The 26182-nt window shown below is 42.6% G+C and overlaps 1 protein-coding gene across 1 annotated transcript in view; it reads left to right on the forward strand.

Moving 5' to 3' along the window:
- The window catches only part of PUS7 (pseudouridine synthase 7), a 924586-nt gene that overhangs the window by 158294 nt on the left and 740110 nt on the right, over positions 1-26182 (forward strand). Inside the window, exon 6 of the mRNA XM_044088529.1 lies at positions 20225-20336. Coding sequence (XP_043944464.1) covers positions 20225-20336 — 112 coding nt within the window. The remainder of the gene's footprint in view (positions 1-20224; positions 20337-26182) is intronic.

Consider the following 26182-nt stretch of genomic DNA (forward strand, 5'->3'; position numbering starts at 1 on the left):
ATTATGATTCACACACTTTTTAAGCTATGAACTGAGGCCTTGAGCAGCATATGTTGCAAATATAGACAGTGAAATAGCTTTACAGTCACAAAACAGACTGACTGCTGCACGAGTACTTTCAGCGCAACCAAAGAAACTCCCTGATGTTAAGTTGTCAGTCTCGCCTTCATTCTTGCTGGATGGGTTCGGAGCCGAACCTCGGCTCTGACTCGGCCACTCTAAAAGCTCGAGAGCTAGTTTCACCGGCTCGAGGCTCCCCTATATCCCACAATGCTAGGCGGTAACTTCCTCAGATCTCGTTTGCCGCTACGCGATCGAGGTGCTTCTTTCAACCGGCTCAGGTTAGTTTAAAACTTTTTGACAAGTTAGTCAGTCAGAAAACCCCTTTAAGTTAGCTCCCTTTCATAACCTATATATAGTTAAATACTTTTATCCCTTTTAGTTAAATTTTTCACCAATCTCCCTATCCTAAATTATCTAACTTTTCCCTTGGGCCTTAGGCCCTCTCCTCCCTCCCTTGGTAGTTGGAGTGTCTGTTTTTGTAGGGAAAATTTTTAGTTTAAACCTTGGAAGTTTTAATTTAAAGTTTTATTAAATTTAAAGTGTAATCGGTGTGTGTGTGTGTGTGTGTTTGTGATTACATTTTATATTTCTCTTTGGATATGTCCAAAGAATCTAAGGTCTCAGGCTTCAAGAAGTGTGACTCGTGCTGTCAGAAGATGTCTCTGACAGACGGTCACACTTCTTGTGTGTACTGCGTGGGACCTTTGCACCTGCAGGACTCATGCGCTGTTTGCCATGGTTTCAGCCCTAGAGTCCTGCAGGAGCGAAAAAATAAATTAATCCTTAGAGGCTTATTGAAGCCTGAGGGTCCCTCCACTCAGTCATCGGGGAGACCCTCAAGTCCTCCAGACCTTCGGCTCCAGCCTCTGAGCCGACCTCTGGGGGCTCTAAGGCCATTCGAACATCGGCTCCGGCCGGAGCCGATGAATCTGGAATGCTTGTACCTGTGCTGTCCTTGGCTCCGGCCAGAGCCGAGGAAGACATATCTGAGTCGACTTCGATAAAGCTGTCGGAGCCAACTAAGAAGAGGTCCCGTTCCCCATCTGTCGGCTCCGTTCACTCGGCTCCAGCTTCACCTTTGCTGTCTGAACGGAGCCATAGATCTCACTCTTCTAGGTCTTCCAGGTTATCGGACCATGACCTTCAAAGAGTAGTGAGTCGACTTCTTAAGTCCGAGGCATTAGCCCAAATGCTTCAAAGTCCGACTCAACAGTCGAAGACTATTCCCACCACTCAAAATATTCCTCCTCTGACTCTTTTGAGTTCGGAGCCGGGGCGGTTCAGACCCGAGACTGTGGTGGCGTCGGAACAGATACCCTTGTCTTCGGTTCCGTCGTCGGCTCCGATTTCTTCCTTGGAAGAATCTCGGCGCCGGACTTCCCTCGTCGGCTCCGAGGGGGCGAGTGACATCGGACCCTTGTCTGACCCCGCTCTCCCTGTCGGTGCCTCGGCGCTGGTGAGTTCGGCTCCGACATCGGCCTCGGAGCCATCACCGTCGGTGCCGGGGGAAGTTTTCAGTTTTTCGGAACGGAGACCTCCGGCTCTGCCAGACAGGGGTGCCTTTGAGGTCATGAGGAGCGTGTTAGAACCTGGTTCTAATCCACAGTCGGCTCCTTCTGCCCTTCCCTCCATGGTGCCTCCGGTGATGTCTACTCACTTTCTTGTCCCCGACCGTAGAGAGCCAGCTCCTCAAGTTTCCCCTGTGGGGATCTCCTCCTCTTCCGAGGCCTCTCCTGATCCTGTAGGAGAGCCCCCTAGGAAGAGGCAGTGTAAGAGGAAGCACATTGACTCCCCTGAGTCTGTCACCTCTGACACTGATTTAGAAGATTCTGAAGGTTCCCCTCGTTCGCCCTCTGAAGATGTCTCCTTTGCAGACATCCTCGAAATCTTAAAACAGAGGGGGAATTTGCCAGCCCTCAACCCTTCAGAGGATGAATCAGTGTACCTTGAGGCGTTTGGCTCTCGACCTTCCACCTCCTGGGTGTCCCCTCCCTTTGACCCCCTTATGCAAGTGGTGGCAAAGAAGGCTTGGGCGGTTCCTGACTCAGTGGAACCCACCCCCAGGAGACCCTCTAAGTTCATAACGGCCCCCAAAGACAAAGAATTTCTGACCAAGGGCGTTTCTGTTGATGCTATGGTGGTGGCTGCAGCTACCAAGAAGGAGCTAGCTGATCCTTCGGTACCTGTTCATCCTCCTAACAAAGAGTCTAGGTCGATGGACAGGTATGGGAAGCGGATGTTCTCGTCAGCGACCTTTACAATGAAATCGCTGAATTACCTGTGCCATTTTACTCGACTTCAGAGGGATTTACTCAAGGAAGCAAGTGAAATGCTGAAGGACCCAACAGCTGCGGGCTTTCAGGATAGGATGAACTCTCAGCTGGCTACCCTTAATTCTATCACCAACTCCTCCATGCGCCTCCTGTCATATGCGGCTGATGGAGCAAGTAGAGCAGCAGGTACAGGTGTAGCCTTGCATAGGCACGCCTGGATGCGGCTTTGTAATTTTGCGGACCCCTTTAAGGCGTCCTTCACTAATTCCCCCTTTGATGGATCATCCCTCTTTGGTCCTCAAGTGAAGGAAACCTTGACTAGGTGCGAAACTGATGGCAAAACTCTTTCTGCCGTCGGAGTCCGTTTTTCTACTCCTTCTAGACTTTGAGACTTGCCTGACGCACAGAGTCGATTCCCCTCTAGAGGCAGAGGGGGGAACAACAATGGTAGACACCGCCCCAGAGGCAGAGGGGGCCCACAGAATCAGGGCAGTCGAGAATCCTTTTCTGACTAGCCCTTTCAGCATCCCTGAGATGTTGCCCGACTGTCCACCTTCGGAGGCAGTCGGGGGAAGGTTGTCACTGTACCCAAAAGCCTGGCTATCCCTATCTCAAGACAAGTGGGTACAGTCTGTCATTTCCGAAGGCTACAAAATTCCCTTTCTTTTCGTTCCGAAGCTGTCCAACAAATCCCTTCCAGACGTTCCACCCAGTCAAAGGGAACAAGCAGCATTAGAAATTTCAAAGCTGCTCGCAAAAAGAGCCTTTCAACCAGTGCCAGCAGACCAGGTAGGATCCGGAACCTACTCCAAATTCTTTTTGGTTCCAAAGAAAACAGGGGACTGGAGACCCATTTTGGATCTCAGCAACTTGAACAAGTTTGTCAAGAAAACAAAGTTCCGGATGGTCACGCTGCAGTCCATTCTTCCCCTTTTAGAATGGGACTGCTGGATGTGCTCTATAGATCTCCAGGATGCGTACTATCACATCAAAATGAATCGACGCTCCAGGAGATTTCTCCACTTCAGGCTGGGAACCAGTCATTTTCAATTCAGAGCCCTGCCCTTTGGTCTCACTACAGCCCCCCGAGTGTTCACCAAATGCATGGCAGTGGTAGCTTCTCATCTGAGACGTCAAGGATTCCAGGTGTTTCCTTATTTAGACTACTGGCTCCTTACAGCCCCCACCAGGCATCTCCTACTCCTCGCCAGAGACTACACCTTCCGCACATGTCAGGCACTAGGTATCTCAGTAAACTACGAAAAGTCTGTCTTGTCGCCTTGTCGTGTTATTACTTTCATAGGCGCAAATCTAGACACCGTCAAGATGTCAGCCAGACTCACAGAGCAGAGGATAGCAGACATTCACAAACAGGTCTTTCTTCTTTTACAGAACAACAAAGTCAAGGCCGGACAGATCCTGAAAGTCTTGGGAATTATGGCTGCGGCCATCCCTCTCTTACCATTAGCCCGCTTCCACATGAGGATTTTACAATGGATGCTCTTCACACAATGGTCTTATCAAAGCCTTCCAATGTCCCATCCTATTCGGATAACTCAATCGTGCAAGAGTCATCTCTCTTGGTGGATCTCATCCCCTCAGCTCCTCCTAGGGAGACCCCTTGTAACCCCCCCTCCGGTTGCTACAGTGACAACGGACGCCTCCCTGATCGGGTGGGGGGGGCATTTCCAGGGCAGGACAGTCCAGGGCATGTGGTAACCATTGGAGTGCCACTTGCATATAAATGTTCTAGAGATGAGAGCAGTGCTCCTAGCGTTGCAAGCCCTACAAGACTCTCTTCCCATAGGAACTATTGCAATACAAACAGACAGCATGTCAGTAGTGTGGTACATCAACAAACAAGGCGGAACCAGGTCTTATCCCCTATGTCGAGAGGCACTCAGACTATGGCAATGGGCAATCTCTTCTCAGCGATTTCTGTTAGCAACGCACATTCCCGGGAAGTCCAATGTGATTGCGGACAAATTGAGCAGAGCTATTCTCATGCCTCACGAGTGGTCTCTGAACAACTCAGTGTTGGAGAAAGTTTTTCGAAAGTGGGGCAGGCCTTGTTGTGACCTTTTTGCTACTCCACAAAATAGCAAGTGCGACTATTTTTTCACCCTCTTTCCCCAACCAGGCCATCCCAGCAGAGACGCTCTAGTACACGTTTGGCCCCGGGGACTTCTCTATGCCTTTCCTCCCTTCCCACTGATATCCCAATTGATACAGAAAGCCATCGCTCAGGAAGCTTCTATGATCCTCATTGCCCCTTACTGGCCTCGTCAAATTTGGTTCCCCTTTCTTCACCGTTATCTATTGGAACAACCTTGGCATCTGGACCCAGTTCCAGACCTTTTGACCCATCAGTCGGGTCAGTTGCACCACTCCCTTCCCTCTCTGAACCTCACAACTTGGTTCCTCCAATTCCGACTTTAGCCAGGCTTCCTTTGATATCTCACTCAGTGAGAGATATCTTGATTGCCTCTCATAAATCTTCCACTCGGAAGATTTATCATAGCAAGTGGAAACGCTTTTCCTTTTGGGCGCAGTCAAAGAACATAGATCCTTTCACTGCTTCTATTCAAACAGTTCTAGACTTTCTAGCCGAACTTTTCCATGCAGGTTCGTCACCTTCCACCATTAGAGTTCAATTGGCTGGAATTTCGAACTTTCATGTTGGGGTCTCAGAGTCCTCTATCATGTCTCACAAACTCTGCAAGGCCTTCTTAAAGGGAGTCTTTCTTCTCAAACCACCCATCAAAGATCCTCCTCCTCAATGGGATCTCAACTTGGTTCTGGCTTCCTTAATTCTTCCCCCCTTTGAACCTGCGGCTTCATGTTCTATGAAATTACTTTCCTGGAAGACGCTCTTTTTAGTAGCTATCACCTCAGCTAGAAATGTCTCTGAACTCCATGCTCTGTGTAGTCGACCCCCTTATCTAGTTTTTCACAAAGACAGGGTTTCCTTGCGTACTAACCCGTCTTTTTTGCCCAAAGTAGCTTCATTGGCAAATTTGAATCAAACCATTGAGCTTCCTGTGTTCTTTCCAAATTATTCTAATAGGTCAGAACAAAAGTTACACAGTTTAGATATTCATCACCAGCTTAGGTACTATCTAGACAGGGCCAAACAATTCAGGAAATCTGACCAACTGTTTGTTTCTTATGCAGAAGGTAGAATGGGCCTTCCAGTCTCCAAAGTTTCTCTCTCTCTAGATGGCTTACTTCGTTGATTACCCTAGTGTATGAGATAAGACATCAACGGTTGCCATCCAAACCCAGGGCTCATTCAACTAGAGCTTTAGCCACCTCGGTAGCTTTCCAAGATAGGCTGCCTATTGATTCGATTTGTTCTGCATCTACTTGGGCTTCTCCCCATACCTTCATTTCTCATTATAAGTTGGATCTGGCCTCTAGAGACCGGGCCAACTTTGGTTCCACTGTACTCAAGAGTCTGTTCCGATAGGCCACCCGGGACAAGGTGCTAGGGACGCGGTCCCATCCAGCAAAAATGAAGGCGAGATTGACAACTTAACATTTAGAAGTTATGTACCTACCATAACGTTCCATGTTAGTTGTCTTCTTCTCGCCTTCTTTCTTGCGTCCCACCCTCCTTCCCCCTAGCCAGGACAGACCTAGAAGAGTTTATTTGTTCCTTATGGAAATTTATTGCTGGTATTAGCTTTCAAACGAGATCTGAGGAAGTTACCGCCTAGCATTGTGGGATATAGGGGAGCCTCGAGCCAGTGAAACTAGCTCTCGAGCTTTTAGAGTGGCCGAGTCGGAGCCGAGGTTCGGCTCCGAACCCATCCAGCAAGAAAGAAGGCGAGAAGAAGACAACTAACATGGAACGTTATGGTAGGTACATAACTTCTAATTTCTATGCATCTGTCCTGCAGTAAATAGGGCATATAACTGTGGTTACAAGTTAAATGTGCAAGTTAGACTACCAGTCAGACACTTTATTTATCAGGGCAGCATCATGATCATAATGGACCAATTTTCAGGCATAGACCAGGTGAATGAGTGACAGTTGTACAGACTGCTAATAATATTTGAAAAAGAAATTGCATTAACATGATCATAAGCTTGAAAACTAGAATGACATAATGTTACATGATAAAAATAAACAAAAATTATAAGCATAATTACAAGGGTAAACACCCTGGAAGTACTTTCATTGTTGGAGAAAGTAAAGAAGATGAAGAGCCTGTGATGCTGAATTGTTAGGTGATGTGGCCTGACTGAATGCATTTCTGTTAGGCTTGTTTTATTCAAGACTGTTAAGAGATGTGGAAAGCCTTGAACTGTGAGAAACAAGCTTTTCTTTAAAAAAAAAAAAAAAAAAGAAAAAAAAAATTTATTTCAGTTCTGCTTGAATGTTTTAAGTTGTATTTATAGCAACTATGTGGTGACATTTTTTTTGTTCTTTTCTGCTTTTTTTTCCATGTTTTAGCAAAAAAATGTTTGAATTTTTTTTAGTTTTATCTGGGACCTTAGTCTTGTAGCTTCGTTTGCAGCTGTAGGAAGATTATGAATTACTGCAGGAGCTTAGACTTGTACATACATTATACTGCATTTATGTCTTCATAAATAAACTTGCTTGTGAAAGGTATCTGTATTTTGAACCTTGTCTGGTGCCCAAGTCTTCTAGTTTCATTTGAAGTTGTGGCAGCAGCCTCATTTAGTCATTTATTACTGCAGTTTCTATAAATAGTGTTGCTGGTAAGTTTCTGCATAGTCTAATGCTCTAGTCTGTGGTAGAATTACAGTAGTGACAGTATTGAAAATTCTTCTCCAGGATTGGTGCTTCACAGTTGTTTATATTCTACTTTTGCTTTTAGAGTCTTGTAATTATGCTTATTTATCTGCTTAAAGTAGCAATCTAGTGCCTTTCTGTCCCCCTGTTCTTTGAGTTTGCCCTATCCCCCACTGAGACATTAACTTAGTTTTTGAAATTCTAACCTACCTGGAGTCATTGACCTGTAGCTCAGTCATAGAACTAGAGGTGCAATATTGGCTTTGATTGGATCCCTCTCCAGCTAACCTGCTTCTTGCAACCTAAATTTTCCCCAACCCTCCCACTGTCCTTTTTGCTGTGGTGGTTTTAAAAGTCTGTGCATCTGGCTTTCGCCCCTTATGGTAATCTGACTTTCAAAGCCCTTCCCTACCTCCCCCCTTTCATTGCTATTGTCTGTTGTGTAAACTGTTTAAGTACTTTCCTACCTATTGTTTTCCATTTATCCATAATACTGAGTGCCCACCCAGCAAAACAGTATCGCTCTTAAGTAAATTTCCTTTGCTACAAATGGTCTCCTGCTCATTTTCCCAGAGCGCCCATCTGTTTGGCACTCTCTGACAGTTTCCTGAATTAATCCTGCCCCATCCTTGGTAAATTAAAGATGTTTTTTTATTTTGCACTACAGTTAACTGTTGTTATGAGTTCTGCTGCTTTATTTTGTCTGTTCATTTTGCACCATAAATCATTTTAAAGGTCCCTTCTTCTTTTTTCTTTCGGCTCTTCCCATTAGGGGTCGCCACAGCGGATCATCTGTTTCCATTTCTTTCTGTCCTCTGCATCTTGCTCTGTCACACCAACCTTCTGCATGTCTTCTCTCACCACATCCATAAACCTTATCTTAGGCCTTCCTCTTTTCTCTTACCTGGCAGCTTCATCCTTACCATCTGTTTCCCAATATACCCAGCATCCCTCCTCAGCACATGTCCAATCCAACACAATATCGCCTCTCTGGCTTTGTCTCCAAACCGTCCAACCTGTGCTGACCCTCTAATACACTGATTCTTAATCCTGTCCATCCTTGTCATACCCAGTGCAAATCTTAACATCTTTAACTCTGCCACATTCAGCTCTGACTCCTGCCTTTTTGTCAATGCCACTGACTCCAACCCATATAACATAGCTGGTCTCACTACCCTCTTGTAGACCTTCCCTTTCACTCTTACTGGTACTCGTCTGTCACAAATCACTCCTGACACTCTTCTCCACCCACTCCGCACTGCCTGTACTCTCTTCTTCACCTCTGTTCCACACTCACTGTTACTCTGAACTGTTGTCCCTAATACCTGAAATAGCCTTGTCTAAGTAGTTTAAGATTTGTGGTAGCATTACTCATTTCTGTGTCTTTACATTAAGAGGAATGAGATAGTCCAAGTAGTGGCAGTAGATGGTAGCCTGCTTTATCTGAGTTGGGAAACGCATAAGAAAATGTTTCCTTTTTTACTGGCCAGAGGGCAAAGCAGCTGGTTTCCTGTATTTTTAAGTGCCTGTATAAGTCTGACGCATCTGCGCATTGCTGCCCATCTTGCATTGGTGGTTTAGTAGTACCCTGTATAGACACAGGCACTTAGAAATCAAATATTCCGTATAAAACCACCGCTGAAACAGTACCAATACCTTGGTGAGTGAGCAACAACTTTTTTTGTGAGCAGCTAGTTTCTGCTTGGAGGACAGTTGCCATCCCCTTGAATTTAGTATCATATAGCTGAGTCTGGTCTCTTCTCTTGCCCATAAAGCATCTTTAGTCGGCCCAAAAATAACTCCTCATGCACCACACCCCTGTAGATCACCCAGTAAAGGTCGTAAAGTTGTGGATATGCAGTTTCCCAATTTCTCCACAGCCAATTTGGTGGATAGGGGTTTATTGAGACAATGTAACATTTGTCTAAAGTTCACGGACAACCATTTAATCTTCAAAGAAACAAACACAGTATTAAGAGATGTACATACCCAATGTCTGTACGAGAGAGTTTTGCCTCCACAAATGTTCATAATAGCACCTTGGTTGTGAAACGGGCACACTACACCCATGACACATAGTACACACCCCACACATAGACCTACTTGTGCTGAGGCAGTTAAATGCAGACTTTCCAAAGTCCTTTCAGACATTCCACTACAATAATTATCCTTAGCAAACCCAAAAGCAGTCAACAGAAGCAACACCTAACATGGCATATACAGCCACCCCAGTGGAGCCTCCATTACCAAGCCCGTAAAGCAAGCCAATGCACTAACGGGTCCTCTAGTCCTACGGAACTCTATTGTACAACATACTGATGCCCTACTCACCAGGGTGAACAAGGAGAAAATAACAGTCAGTTGCCTATCAGGGAGAGGAACCACCAAGTTATACATGCACTCAAGTCACTGCACCACAGGTACCAGCATGATTCAGTCACATTTCCTATAGATGTAAGTGACCTGAGACACACCTCCATAGACTGTATGAAGAAAGTCATTATGGAGCTCTCAGACTGTGTGTGTCATGGGTTTTTATGTGCCTAGCATTGAGCAGCATTGCATGTGAATAGAAGATGATTGACTTTAATAATTGGCTTAGTTTTTGGTGTCATTCTAGAGGGATACAGTATGTGTCAATGTAGGAGGACAGGGTTAACAAACCATGTTGCTTTACCAAGGATGGTCTGCTCCTGTCCCTACTAAGCTTTTGAATATTGGCTAAAACATTGTCCTCCATAGAGCCTTTGTTAGGCAGTGCCAAATAGATAAGACTTCTAACATTGCAAAATCTACCCATGGAAATGTAAAGGTGTTACTGCTCAATGCCAGGAGTCTAAACCAGAAGCTCTACTCTGTCCAAGCTCTCCTAACCTTGGAAAATACAGATATCTGGGCAGTTACCGAGACATGGTTTAAAGCTGAAGAGAGTACCCTGGCAATACAAGCCTTCAGTACCTTCCACACATTTAGACCAGCAACTGCACAGGCAGGGACTAAAGTTGAGGTTTGTCAATCTACGTCGATAACAAGCATACCTTTGGGTTGGTTTAACAGAATGATGCAGTGTAGTTCTTCCACATCCAGATTACCATAGACAAAGTCTCATACCATATCTTAGCAAGCTGTAGGTCACCTTCTCTTTCTCGTACCTCTTTGACCTGTTAGAGATGCTCACCATTCAGCCAAATTCCATAGTAATGGGGGACTTTAAGCTGGGAATCCAGCACTACCTTAAATTGTAGGCAGAAAGATTCCTAGACTTTGTAGAAGGAGCAGTTGGTGCATATTCCTACTAGAGGTACAAACATATTGAATCTAATACTCTCAAATATGGGAGAATGCTGCACCTCCCCCACCCAACTCCGTGTCGTGTCCTGTCTGGAAGGGTCAGGCCAAAAAGCATTCTCCTTCAGAGTTAGAATCAATTCTGTAACCCCAGCAAGTCCTATAACGATTAGAAACTACTCCAAGGCAAACTAACTTTTATTAAGTGATAACCTGTCAAACTTTCAAGCCCCTCCAAACCCAGGTAACAAAGTAGGCTATGCAGAATTATTCATAGAAACTCTGTACAACCATGTCAGTGATGGCTTAGAGGCTGCTGTACCTATTAGCAGTAAACACAAAGCTAATTAAAAAAAAATCCACCTTGATGGAATCCAAAATTAAACAGGATTTACGACAAAGGAAAATAAGTCATAGCTAAAATTAGGAAGCATTCAACCAAAAAAAAAAAAAAAAAAACTCTTCAAACTAAATAGACAACTAAGAGGACTAATTAAGTCCAACAAAGCAAATTTTTTGTGTTGATGATGTCCCATGCAAAGGATAGCTATAAGGCTTTCTTTAACTATGTCCAAAACTTAAAAGGTAGTACACGACAGTATGCAGAACTGTTGGTAAATGGAACTACATTCACGGAACTGGGAGATGTAGCAAGTCTTCTGGCAAATTCAGCTTCAGCTTTACTCCCCTCTCAACCTTAGCTACCCCTCAGGAAAAGCCAACTAACATAACCTGTCCAGCTATTAGTAGGTAGCAAGTCTTAGATGTGCTGTCTGAGGCAAGGCCCCGATAATATCTCAGAATGCCTCCTAAATAGCCTGAAATATGACCTGTCAGGGCTACCACTGTCACTATTTAACTATAGACTCCACACAGGCTTTGTGCTATGCGAATGGAAGACTGCAGTGGTTATCCCCATTGCACAAGGGTGTACCATCAACAGATCCTGCGAACTTAGAAACCCATTAGTCTGGTTAGTCTTATATGGGAGAAAGGAAAATCACCCCAGGGATCACGTCAGTCGCCCTGCTAGACAGGGGTCCAGGGAAGTAAATAGTGTGGGAAGAAATGGCCATGGAATTTATATGGCTAGGCTTGTATAGGCCCTAGGGCCGATAGCCTAGTACCAACCTATGAACCTATGCAAAGCCCTGGAAAGTATTATCATAAAAGTGATTAACAGTGACATTGGAAACGTTCAGACAATGCACTCGACCCAGTTCGGTTTCATCAAAGGCAGGTCATGTTTACTGTACCTGGTTGACTTCTTTGAGAAAGTCCCCAAGGCAATGGATGAGGGCAAAACAGTGCATACTGCCTACTTTGATCTACTCGGGCATTGTAAACAAAAAAACACAGAATTAGGTTAAACTGGTGTGTAACTTGCTGGATAGCCAGCTGGTTCACAGACTAGACCAAGGTAGTCAGGCCTGGAGAGACTACCAATACAAAGAGGGCAGTCACCAGTGGGGTCCCCAGGGATTTGTGCTGGGACTGCTCCTCTTTGGCATCTATTTTTCGGAAGTCAGAGCCAATGTTGGCAACCACTGGCTTACCAAGTTTGCAGAAGATTGCACGCTAGAAGCTGGGAGCAATCATAGAAACCACACAAGTTACTAACCTCGTGCATGAAGGTCTAGCACTTACAAATGACTGGTGCCAAAGCCACAGCTTAAAATTTAATGCCAAAAAATGCAGAATAGTACCTTTTAGGAAGTCTGCCATCCAGAGCAACTGCCTCATCAATAAAACACCCATAAAAGTAGACAACAGCAGTCAGGTGTTTAAGAACACATGTAGATAGTAACATTGTTTTTGACCAACATGCGTCTCAAGCAGTAAGAAAATCATTGTATGTCATTCTACGTTTAAGTAAGGTCATGGCATCTAGGTTCGGGGAAATCATCAGGCCACTGTACTTGGCCCTTATCGGACCTATCATTGAATTTGCCTCCCCATTTTGTATGTACTTGACCAGGCACATGCAGCAACTGGAACGTCCACAGACGTTCCTGACAAAAAGAATACAAGGTGTAAACACAATGTCCTCTGCAGAACGCTGCAAAGCCGTATCTCTGTGCTCTTGTTTCCAACAGACTACTCAGTGGTGATTTATGCCTGGCATTCAAAGTATTTCTGGATCCCACTTTGATGAACCTTTTCCATATCCGCAAAAATAACAGCACCAGAATTGATTGATCTAAGGATTTAAACTTTGCTTACGGTTTAAATAGGACATGTTGGAGGGGCAGGTATGTATCTCGGAGAATCTTCATTCTCTGGAAAAGGTTTTTCCATTGACTTGAAGCAGAGACCTTTCCTAACAGTATTTAAGTGCAACTGGTGGGTGGGAAATTCACTCCTGGTCTGACACGTATTACTCTTGATGGATAGAGGCATCCATTAATTTATGATTTAACAAACATACTCTCCTTAAAATAACCTTTAAGGCATTATAACTTATGGGATACATTTGGGTTGCATGACTGGTCTTGCCTTGTAAAGGCCTCTGTGGTAGTTAGCCTTGTATGCATCTATGAACTTAAGGTTAAGTAACCAAATCTGAAAACTGTTAACATTACAGTAATGTTCTGTATGAGAAGTGAAGAACGAATTGGATAAAGCAAGTCTGGCATGGCTGCAGTTTATTACTGATGTACTGATTATTAGTAGTGTGTGCATGTGCGTGTGTGTGCATGTGCGTGTGTGCGCATGTGAGTGTGTGCGCATGTGCATGTGTGCGCGTGCGTGTATGTGTGTGCATGTGTCTGCGCGCACGTCTGTGTCTGTGCGAGTGTCTGTGTGTGTGCGCGCGCGCGTGCATGTGTGTGTGTGTGCACGTGTGCATGTGCGTGTGCATGTGCGTGTGTCTGTGTGTGTGTGTGTGTGTGTGTGTGTGTGTGTGTGTGTGCATGCGTGTGTAAAATGTTTCAAGACCAGACTTGTGTGAGGATCAAAATATCCACTGTGATAGTCCAGCGTACAATAAGTTGTTGCCAGGGACTGGTGAAAGTAGAGTGCAAGTGATGTCTGAAGTAGCAGTGTTTTAAACCATGGGTGAAATATCTAAAGGTCTGACCTGCTTCAAGCTTCTTGATGTTTCATGTTCGTGTACCAAGTAAATGGAATCTAGCAGGAGGGTTAAAGTACGTGACATTTGTTTTGTAACACTTGACATTAAACTGCTAGGTGCTAATCCGTTTACGGAACTAAATGAAGTTTCTGTATAAGTCTGCTATTTCAGACAAGTAGATTATGAAAGTGGAGAAAAAGTTAATCTGGAAGCATAAAGGAGTGCTTGGCGGTAAGAAGTGGGTATGTTGCTAGTGAAGTCTATTAATAAAGATTAAGAAAAAGAATGGTTAGATGTTTCCAGCCTTGAGGATTCCTAGAAGTTGTCCAGAGTGCACACCTTTCAACCGAAGCTGTTTTGCTTCTAAGGTGATTGCATATTGTAGCAAACTATAGGTTAAAGAAGTTCTTTATTGCTAACTTGTTGGTTAACTAGGTTGAGGCCCATTTTTAGTGACTGCCTGGCAGTACTGTCTGGTTAAGTGATTTGCTTAGTCAGACAATAGGCAAATAGAGACTGAGGAAATCCCACCTGAGATTACATAATGAAGCTGATCCTGAAGTCTTAATCCTCTGAGCTTAACTATCAGACAGAGTGAAAGAAATTGCTAAATGCACGTGCACACACGCACGCGTGCGCACACTAGAAAGGTAAAAGTTTGAGGTGTTTTGCCATTCAGTGTTGCAAAGGTAATTTCAGAAAAGCTGTATGACTGCTAAGAAGTTGGATTTCCTTTTCAAAAGTGTAAAACCTTATGATAATGCAAATAAGGATAGAGACACTGGAACTGAGCAAAATGTGCAGTTGAAATGGTTTCTAGTGTGTAGTTGGTGTTATTTACAATATGCTGATTTTGTGTTTTGTAGTCTTTTGATAAAACACTTGACCTCGTAAAGGCAATACAGTAGGAAATAGAAATGCAAGAAGTCCACCTGCAGAATTTTTTTTGAGAAAAAAATAGAAATAATGTATTAAAAATACAGCAGACTGGAAAAAATTTCAGCTATCGAAGTAATAATTATGGCTTTTTCTATTGTAGAACACCACATTGTAATGGACAAAGTGAGTAACTTACTGTAGTTTAAAATGTCTGTGTAAAACACGTTGTGATACTTTTCAAAGAACTTGGTGAGTTTAGTATATATTTCAGCTATTTGTTTAAATGATGGTACTTTAATTTGAAATAATGTTGTATGAGATGCAACTCTGAGAATCACCCTGCAGTGAGTGAAAGCTTGGGTACATCTTTCCTTTGCTTTTTTGCAAAGTTCTTTAAAAAAAAATCTATTCCCATGTCTCTGGGTGGGGGTTGAGAATATTCCCTTTGATCTACACCAACATTCCTGTACCTGAGGTAAGGTTGTAGCACTCAGGTGGTTTCCCCCTTTCCAGCTGTTTATACTGGTTGGATTTCCTCACAACATTCCAGGTTAGAAAATTTCCAGCTTAGCATAGACATACGTCAGTCTTGCATTCACTGTTTCTTGAAAGAGGACCATTATTTACACTACCTTTTTCTGTTCATTTGAACCACATCAATGTGAAAACTACCTCCACTGCCAGTATTTTAAACCAGCACTGAAAAAAGCTCAAGTTCTATCCATTTTCAGTGTGTGATTAACATTGAAAGTGACCCAAAAGAACAGTTCTGTGGAGTCCCCCTCCCCCATATACTCTATGCAGACCTGTTTGGACCTAAAGAAGGAGGTTTAGAGACCAGTATGATATTTGTAGGTCTAGCTTGTCTTTTTCGTCTACCTTCTCCCATTGTGTTTTCTCCTGTTTACAATGGATTTTTGCCCTCAGGTGAGAGGTCCATTAAGCAGTTCTGTATTCTTGGTTTCTTCTCTGAGGAGAGGCTTGGTGGCCACTGCTGCCTCCTTTGATTCATAGGCTCTTGCAAGGATCTCTGATTATACATAAAGTGCAGGACTTGGAATTCTCATCACTTCACTGGGTCTAATTAGTCTATTTTGATTTCTTTTATTTGCGACATACACAGTGGACTGCTTATCGACATAGGTTCACATTACCCATTTTGACATTCCGCCACCCATTCTTGGGTCCTCAGTCTCCGCACTGCCACAACTGGACTTTGAAATCCTGTTTAACATGTATCCGAAGATGAATGAGTAGGGAGGAAGAGCAGTCTGTGGGAGGTGTCTTAATCTTAAGGGCCTGCCTGGTTCCTTCTGATTGTACACCTTTTTCAGTGTGCACCCCCCTGCATTGCCCGTAAAATGTAAAGTGTACAGCTTTGTTTTTCATGGCCTCCTTCATGTCAGTTGTTAACATCACAGGATTTTGGGAAGGGGTTATAGTTTCCAGAACTATTGACTGTCAAAGAGCTTGATGGACGGAAATCCACGTTGGGACTTGCAGGTACACCCCTAGTCATCCTTTTCTTTCTCGAAGGTATGGATTGATGGGCTGCATTTAATTGAGGAGGGGAGTTCATTTCATATTCCTGGGAATTTTTGTAGTATCAAATTATCATGTTTCGTAGTTTAGTTGACATTAATGTTTGAGACAGAGAGTCCTTTCTTCTTCAGGTCCCCGAGGATGTATCCTAAGCAAAAGATTTTTAAATAGTAATGGATCCTTTAATGGTATGTGTGTCAGGTATATGTTGCTCTAAGGAAGTAGTAAAATACAGAAGGACAAGAGAGAAAATTGATGCAGACTTTGGCTAGAAGACAAAGCTTGAAGCCCTTCTATCCTCTTTATTTAGGATCTTTGTGTCTTCTACAATTGTACCAAATAACATAGCAGTAGGTTACACAGCAGCGTACCGTATTTTGTAGTTAGTTTGATAAGCGCTGTGTATAGGTTGAACAGTTATTCCTCTGGTACAGCCCTCAGCCCCATGAGGGAATAAGTGGGCAGCTTCATATGGTTTGTCATTACTAGGAGCTGTAGAGATATCAAATGAAAGAACTCCTGGGTCTTTAACTATATTGCCTTTATTTAGCTATTGTCCATCAGTGTTATGTAAAGGTGAGAGAGATACCAAGCTGCATTTTTTGTTCCCGAGGGCAGTGTCATTTGTACTGCACTATTCATGTGTGATGTTAAGTTCAATTTGAAGTGAGGTAATAGCAGGGTTAAGGACAATGCTTCCAGTTTTGCAGTCATCTGCATACTGGATGACCCAAACACTGGTCACTTTTGATGGTTAGGCAGAAAGTTAAGAGTTCAGATAGGTAATAGCACTCACTTTTCACTTACTGTGCTTTACTGTGTAAGGTAACTGCACCTATCTAGACTCAAGTAGTTTAACTCAGTCTCCTCAGATTTCATCTGCTTGGATATATATGAAGGACCATTGTAGTATCCCATAGTTCTGGTGTTTCCATTTTACATCCTGTCCTGTAGAAAATCGGCTCCATCTGTTTTACTATTGCACCTTTTTTCTTGAGCTACTTTTGCTGGTATGTACATTTCTTGACACAGAATACCAATTCCCATTCACTAATGTTTTCCCCATTTACAGTCATGTTAAAATTGTGGCAGTGTTCACTCGATCTTCTCACAATGCATTACAATGATTTGCAGTGGTGTACAGTACACATCTCAAACAAATCGTTGTCAGTAAGTGTTTCTTTGAGCTGTCCTTTCCATTGTGTTTATCCTAGAACATTCAAAATGCTGTATTCTGAAAATTGGAGGCAGGACATATTGTAATTTTGTGGTCAAACCATTAGATGGCAGACGTGCAGTGTTTTTCCAAGCACTTTAACTGAAACTTTTAAATGTCTGTGATCAGATAGGCAGGGCTGTACTTGTTATGTATGTATTTTTCTATAATTATGTTTTTTGCTTTCCTGCATTGCAGGTTGTCCAGTAGTTGGTGGTCAAATTTATAGTTACAGGCACTAGACATGTTGTCCTAGCTCAGCACAATGACATTGGCAGGCTTCTGCTAGGAGGTGTGGTCAACACAAAATGCTGGAATGGAAAAAAGAAATTAACAGAGCTTTGGAGGTTCACCAAACAGGAAATCCCAACAGTTAACCTGCTCTAGAGTACTATTTTACAGATAATTCAATGTGGTGAGCATGTTTCTGTTGTATTTATAATCATTTTCTCAGGTGAGAATTGAGACATTTCCCTGGTGTCAGAGGGTTGAAATTTGTGGGACCATTTCCAGTGAGTTAGCCTACTAAGCGAACAGTGCTGCACGTCTCCTCAAGCAAGGACAAGCATATGTAGGGCTAAATAAATTATAGCACGGCAAAGACAACCAACAGCCAGTGGAAACCTTTGGTGCTAGCTGACTTGCAGCAAGTGATGTGTCAGAACACTGCATACCCCCCTTCTCTCAAAAGAGAAGACTTGCTAAATTATTCCAAATGTAATACTGACCAGCAAGTCTCAGTACTATTCAGAGGATTCATAGAAGTTTCAAGGCTGCGGAGTGTCGTGACCATTTGCACCTTGCCAGTAACCATTATCCCCTTCCTCTAGGAGGGCTAGTAACATCCGAGATGAATTTATTGGTAACCATCTTATCGTCTAGGTCATGTATGAAGGGTGGTGTGTATCACACTGCTTAATCTGCAGGTAGTCTATTCCAGTCAGTGGGATACACTGTGTGATGAATCTGTCTCTCCATTGTATTTTATTAATCTGTTTGAAGATTTGGGTCCTTGGATCTGGTTGTTTGTGGAGCTTTTAGACTTGCAGAGATTTAGGAGAGGCAGGGGTCTGTACTGGCACTAAAGGCAATGCATAGGCCTCCCTGCAAGATTCGATACGATGTTGAATAAATGGACAGTGCTTTCCAGTCTGTTGGTAGCAGAGTCTTTAAGCCTATGATTATCTTAGTTAGGAACATCAGGGATCTTTCTAATTGTTTGATATGTTAGGTTCATCCTGAAGGTGGTGTCCTACTCAATAATCGGCCCAATCATTCCTGAATATAATGGAACAGTGACTTCTTTATATCTGGATGATACTCTTAGCATTTAAATTTACTGAGTAAAAGGATTTTTCAGACTACTGTTACATGATTGAAAGGAAAGGAATTGTTAACCCATGATGATAGAAGTCTCTAACAGTAGTTTAATTTTGAAATGGGGCATGTCTGTGCTGCATGCTTGAGGTAGAGGGTTGTTTACCAAATGTGACAATGGTACTCCCCCCCCCCCCCTTTTTTTTTTTTTTTTTTTTTTTTTTAACTTTGAATTTGAGCCAGTTGTTACTATGTTACTGTACTAGTTATTTATGTGAGAAAGTTCTTGGTGAAGGGCTAAGTTATCAGAGTGAAGGTTAGCTATTTCAGCAAACCTTATTTTATTTTATGTATTTATTTTTATTGAGTATTTACGGTACATTATGATTTCATGGGATTGCAAAGACGGGATAGTTCTGAAACAGAGCAGTGAATTAAAAAAAATCCTGTGTATCATTTTAATGACTTTCACATTTTGATGCGTTTCAGAGATGAGTATAAGAGTTTGCTCTTGAGATCTGTTAGCCAGTTTGTATTTCACTTAGATTGGGAAGACTATTCATTTTTGTTCTTTTTTGATATCCTGCTGTTACCATTCCCACTCCTCAGTTTCCTGCCTCTTACTGTGATAGGTGTACTGGAACTGCTGTCAGCTGAGGCTACTGCCAGTTTTGCAGGCTTAAAGTATTAGCCTTATCTTTTTGGGTGTAGGTTATGTACACATTAAGAGATGTAGAGAATTGAGAGTCCAGTTGTTGCTTCTCTGGTTATGTAAAACCACTAGTAATGTAGGTCAGAAGTATTCTGAAAAGGAAGGAGGTTCATTTTGAACTGCAAGAGTGTCTGTATTCAATGATTCTACACTAAGTCGGTGTACCATATGCTGTATTTTAAATACTGCTTTTTTTCACCTACTTCAGATTGCTGTAATCAGAACTACCAAAATGTTACTTTTCCAGACTAAGGTGGCTAGTAGTAAATTATTTGTTGATTTAATTTGCATTCAGTAAAGTTTTACTTTAATGAATTTATTGCTGATAAGATTTGTGCAAAACTTATGTCTTACTACCTCAACAAATATAAAAGCTGTGTTTTGTCTTGCAGTCAAGTCCGTTTTGAAGATGTCTCTTTCCAATGCTTCATTCTTGATTTATTCTCCACCATTCCATAGTTGCCTGATGTCATACTAATCTGTAGTATAGAATGCCGTAATGGCAGTTCCTGCATGCTTACTTGTAAGCAGTAAACTTAAAAAGACAAAAAATACTCTCCAAAAGATTAAACACTGCTCTTTTGTGCTCCTAATGCTGTGCAATGTTTGGACAGAAGTCAAAACAGTAGCAGGTAAGATCTGTTGACATTTCATAGCACTCATATGAAATGTCAACCATTTTAAGGACCATGGCACATACATAATAGTACTAATACCTCTTTTTAATCAGAGGTGTTGTCTGCTTAGTGTGAATGCAGAATTGCTAACTTGTCATTCTCATCCATAAACCGTTCCTGCAGGGAACCGTACCACTAAATGAGAGACAGGGGTATGGTATCACCTGTTGAAAGTCCATTTGCACGTGTTTTAACTCCATTCCAGTACTTCAGAAACACTAAAGGTTGTCTGCTTGCTAATCCTGGAAAATCACTAGAATGTGGCACTACATTAAGGATGCTTCTAATATAGATTCCACATTATTATAACAGCATGCAGACTGCTCTTGCCTGAAAGAACATAACACTGAAATTGCTTGCAAAGACAGCAGTTACTGGTAACAATTATTTTTATGTTCCTGTTTTTGTTTTCTTTTATAAAGATCCAAGGAAACACTCCTGGCCTAAAAACAGGGGAAGTTATTGCCATTTTGTGTTGTACAAGGAAAACAAAGACACTATGGATGCCATAAATGTGCTGTCAAAGTTTCTGAGGTATGTAAAGTAATACTTGTATCTTTCTAGAGTGATTCTGTTTTAGTCCATATGAGCTGAATTGAATTTGCACGGGACTTGTTTGACAAGAGGATTGTATTTCTATAACCTGTAAGGGAGCCCTGTAGCATTTTCTTCTGTGAAACTGAATTTAATAATGCCTTTGAGGAATTTATTGGTTACAAACATGTTAAAATGTAGCTGCAATATTAATAGTACTTTGCAAACATAATTAAAATGTAATAGTTGAAACAAACAAGTGAGACATCGTAATCATTACACATTTTCTAAACATACTGATATCACCAGTTGCTGTTCTGCACTTCATTTTGACAGTGTAGTGCCTGAGGATGGAAGAGTACTTTAAATTAATAATTGTCCTAAGGTGGTGCAGTAAAAATGTATGCATTTCAGTTTGAATTGGTATTTCCTCTGCATAGTGCCTGAACTGCACTCTGAAATTACTGATGTGAAACCTGTGTCCATGGCACAGAGGGATGAAGTCCTAACAGCGACACAGATGACAGAGGTTCTTGGATGTACCAGGCAGGGCTGGGGAGGAGTGAAAGAGTATGGTGCAGTCACCTGTCCCATGTGGGTGGGGAGGGACGCATGCATCCAGATTGACATGGTGCGGTGCAGTTTACCTGGTGGAGACCACCGTTCTTGCTTTAGGAAAGAGGGATGCCTTTTGATGGAGTGAGGAAACATCCTCATTGTTCAGCCCAGTGCATGCCTTCTTCCTGATTAATTGCTGGCTGCACACGGGAATTAAGGTACAAAATGACTAAGTGCTAAAATCACCTCTAATGACTATCTAAATGATGGTTCCTTCCATACAAGCATCAGTGCAGTGATGGGGAACAAATGGACTGACTGACCTGGAGAGAATTGGTTGATGGAGAGAGGGCAAATGGAAAAAAAAAACTGCTGAAGTGAGAGACTGTACTAATTCTAGATCATAAGGATTAAAGATTTGGAAGCAAAGTTATACTTCAGCAGACAGTATTTTATATTCTGGAAACATCACTCTTACACATGTGATGCTGCACAGTTCTGTTAAATGTGGGTAATTTAGGCTGTTTTGGTCAGTAGATGTAATTTGTATAATATGCAACCATAATCAGTTTGAAAGCGCCAAGTTTCTGAGTATTTCCATTTGTTCATTTATACATTGGAACATTGTGGATATATTGTATATCTTCATAAAAGGAAAACTTTTTTAGCTCTTTCCCACCTTTCCGCCATTAGATTGTGCAAGCTGCTTCTTTTGATGCAACACTTAAAGGATTGTTTAAAGGACTGTAAACGTAAGCAATGTTTATTATAGGGATCACTGTTTGCAGTATAATTCATAATTTGTGGAACTTGTGATACACGCTGACATCCAGCCACCTGGCCTACCTTGCAGAGCTTTCAGACAATCCCTCATTCAGGGCTGGCCTCTCCCCATATTGCAGACCTGAGCAAGACATAGCTGTATAAAAAGCTGAGGTAACATCACTACCTTTAATTCTTTTTTTTACAGCACTGAGAGATCAGTAGTTTATCAGGTCATTCGGGTGGCCTTAAGTGTTGATGAATATCCAAAATGGGAATGCTTTTTACTTTTACTGTTGAGTTTTACTACTTCGTGGTTATTGTCTGAGTTCTTTTTCTGATGTGGAGTTACTCCCAAGGCCAACAACATCTCCAGGAAAAGTTCCTAACAGATGTGCTTCTGGTCAACAGATGACTTTGGGTTGGTCTAGCTTGCATTGTTGAAAATCAGAATCTGAGCATAGACATTTTACTTCATTCCATTCATTAAAGATTTTTGCAGCAGATATCACAATCTGATGGCCTTGCTGAAACACAAAATTATAAAATTTGGTCTTTGGACAAGAGGCAGCTGCCCCTGTATCTAAGGGAGAGTCATCCTTCAAAAGGGTAGTAATGAATTTAAGCAGCAACAGAAAAAGCTGTGTGTGTGTGTGTGTGTGTGTGTGTGTGTGTACATATGCATGAGTGCTTGCATGATGTTCTTCATGTTTCACTGTTGCAGTCATTACATTTGGGTAATCTGCTGGCAGGTTGGCCTCAGTCGGCCTGATTAACAAAGTCTTGGGTCCTGCATCGGTTTCTGTCCCTTATTCCATGATGTCAGGTCGTCAGGGGTATAAAATATGCAGCCATTACACCAGTCTTTCTTGCCACGCTGAGCCCGAAGCAGAAGCAGTTCGCAAGTGCCGGTCGGCCGACTCCTGAAATCTTTGTTTTCAAGTTTCAGAACCAAAGTCTTCAACTAAAAGCCAAGTAACCCCGTTGGGGAAACTTTTTCTTGCTCCTTACCGATGTCAGTAAAAGTTAATAATTGTATTACTTGTGGGAAACAAATACCTCATAAGGATTTTCTTTTGTACTGTATTCCTTGCTTAGGCAGTGTCTACGACGTACCTTGCTGTCAGTTTTGTTCTTTATTTAATCAGCGCACTATCCGTTGTCGGTACATTTTTGCTTTTAAATATTTCGGTTCTTTGTTTAATTATCCAGAAATGACATCTGTTAGCCATCCGACTACCGGAGTACCAAAAAAATGCAAAGAAAAAGACAGAGACAGACCGTTGAGGTCCAAAAGTGCCGATGACCCTTCTCCTAAGCCAGTCGCCAGTTTGCAGGTACTCAGTGAGTTGTTTTTGCAGCCCCTAATACCCGCTACTTCTGATTCGCAGGCCTCTACTGAGACCCATTCAGAGTCCGGTATGCAGTGAGATGCTTCACCTATGGAACCCGCAGATGTCTCTACCTTGGATGGATCTGGAGCCACTGTGCAGGCACCGGCTTCTGACGGTGTATTCAGGCCTACAGATTTGTATATTAAACCGACACCACCTTCAATATTAAGGTCAAAATCTCGATCTATGTCTAAAAAACGGATGCCCAGGCCACATGTTCAGGCCCCTATGCCTAAAAAACAAATGATCAAAATGGCTGAAGATTTAATTACTCTAATCAGGGGTAGTCAACCCCCCCCCCCTTCTAAAAGGCCTAGGGCTGAACTTGACTGTGAATCTTCTGAACAGGACTCTGTTTCTTCTGACTCTTCTAATGAACAGGATTTGTCCATACCTACTTATGAGGACTCTGATGCAGAGGATTCCATTCCTTCTGCTTCTCCCCCTGAGGATTTTTCTTTTGGGAAAACTTTACATACCTTAAGGGAGCATTTCCACTGGGAAAGAAGTCAGGATTTTTCTGAATCCAAAAAGAGGCTTAGGGATTTCCTCCTTCTTCCTCAGCATAGGCCTTTGGCTATACCTCCTGTACTAGACATTGTTGTTGATGTGTTTTCAGAATCCAGTATGGCCCCTGATTCCCTGCCTGCGGCCACTTGTAAGCCATATAGATACTACACGGTTCCTGACTCCCACAAATTCCTTTTCAAAAATCCTGTTGTGGACCCTGAAACAATTTCTCAGGGGCCCAAGGGCATTAAGGCTTCTACTGCTAAAAATCCTATCCCTTCTGATAGACACTCCAGGGCCTTGGATAGATGGGGTAAAAAGGTTTATACTTCTGCAACCTTGGCAATCAGGGCTTTAAACTGTCATTTCCATATGCTAAAATATCAACAGCATTGCTTAAACAGAAAATTATGTTGATTTCTGACTGTGTGGAAAATAAGGATTTACATTATTTATTGCATTCCGCTGAACAAGTTGGAAAACATACTTTGCAATGTGGTTTTGATTCTTTGGAGGCCTCTTGCAGGTCTGCTGTTACTGGGTCTGTGCTTAGAAGGCAAGCTTGGCTTAAGGAGTAATCTCTGCCTGATCATGTTAAAGCAAAATTTTTGGATGCTCCTTTGCAGCAGGACCGTCTGTTTGGCAATAAGGCTGAAGAAGTTCTAACAAATATGGAAGATAAAAGCTAAATCTATGCAAACTGTGAAAAAAGCTAAATCTATGCAAACTGTGAAAGATTTCTTACAAGTACAACCTCCAAGATTTAGTAGGCACTGGCCTACTAATAACTTATCCTTTCCAGTTCCTTCCAGAGCCACTCAAGCCAAACCCAGACATTCCAAATGCACCAGGTTTCAGTCCCAAGAGACTTTCAGAACTAAGCAATGGGTTACCTCCACTTCCAAATCTGGAAATAACAAGACACCTCCCTATGGTAAACAGTCTCAATGACTTCCCTTTAAAATTACCAAGCACTTACCTCTTAGCCACCCCTTTGGGGGGAAAGCTGGCTCTTCATACAAAAACCTGGCAGCTTATAACCCAGGACAAATGGGTTTTAAATATAGTGTCCCAGGGATACAGATTTCATTTCCACACATTGCCAACTCCAAACGGATGGCCAGACCTGCCCCCAAATCAGTGGGCAGAGGCTCAGAAACAAGTACTTTCCCTCTTAAACATGGGGGCTATTAAATAGTACCAGAAGAGGAAAAGGGACAAGGTTTCTATTTCAAATTTTCCTGGTACCCAGAAAAGACAAATCATGGCGTCCAGTTCTGGATCTGTCTACTGTGAACACATTTTTGGACATTCCAAAATTCAAGATGCTGACTCTTCACCAGTTACTTCCTATGCAAGGCAAAGATGCCTGGTTGGCAACTCTATATTTAAAAGAGGCTTACCTGCATATCCCAGTCAGGGAATCTTGCAGAAGATACCTCCGCTTCAAAGCAGGCTATTTGCATTATTAGTTTTCTGCAGTGCTCTTTGGCTTATGTACTGTGCCCAGGGTATTTACAAAGTGCCTGGCTCCAGTAATTGCATTTTGCAGGCAAAGAAATATTCAAATATATCCCTACCTGGATGATTGTCTAATTCAGGCAGAAGACAAGGCCATTTTTCTAAAACATCTGGCGTTTGTAAAAAGGGTTCTAACTTGTCTAGGGTACACCATAAACGAAAAGAAATCACAACTGGTACCCCTTCAAAAAATTACATTCCTGGGTGCAAGCTTGAATACAACTGCCCAGATGGCTTTCCTTACGCCAGAAAAGCAACTTCATTTGGTGACTTACTTCAAACAGGTGGCCACAAAAATCCTGCTATCTGCAAGACAAATACTGCAAGCCTTTGGGTTCATGGCCTCCTGCATTCTTCTAATTGCATATGTAAGACTGCATATGAGGAAACTTCAGTGGTACTTAAAAAGTTTATGGAGTCAACATTGTCACAGCCTGGAAACAATGATTCCTATCATTCCTTGCCTGCAACTAGAATCCATATGGTGGGCAGAGACCTGCCACCAAAACAAGAGACTGCCATTCACACCACCCCCTGCCGCCCAAACCCTAACTACAGACGCCTCAGACTATGCATGGGGGGCTCATCTGGCAGGGAAGTGCATTCAGGGCAAATGGAGCCCAAACCAAATGCACCTTCATATCAGTCAAAAAGAAATGCTAGCTGTACAGAATGCACTGACAGCCTTCAAAGACTACCTTCATCCAGGACAATTAATGGTAAAGACGAACAACACCACAGTTATGTGGTACATAAACAAGCAAGGGGGTACACATTCCTACCCCCTCTGCAGACTAGCCATGGCATTGTGGAACACGGCCTTGAGCTATCAAGTACAACTACAAGCTCAATTCCTGCCAGGAAAGCTGAATATTTTGGTAGACGAACTAAGCAGAAATGTCATGGACCCACACGAATGGAAACTGGAACCACGGAGTTTCAACATGTTGACACGCAAATGGGGGAGCCCAGACATAGATCTTTTTGCCTCACCCCAGAACTACCAGTTGGACAATTTTTGCACAAGAACTCCTCACAAAAAAGCCTGGAAAGTGGATGCTCTGTCCTTCAGTTGGGAAAACCGATCAATCTATGCCTTTC

Source organism: Protopterus annectens, chromosome 11.part0 (genome assembly GCF_019279795.1).
Source record: "Protopterus annectens isolate FY-2018-M chromosome 11.part0, PAN1.0, whole genome shotgun sequence".
In the NCBI taxonomy this organism is placed as follows: Eukaryota; Metazoa; Chordata; order Ceratodontiformes; family Protopteridae; genus Protopterus; species Protopterus annectens.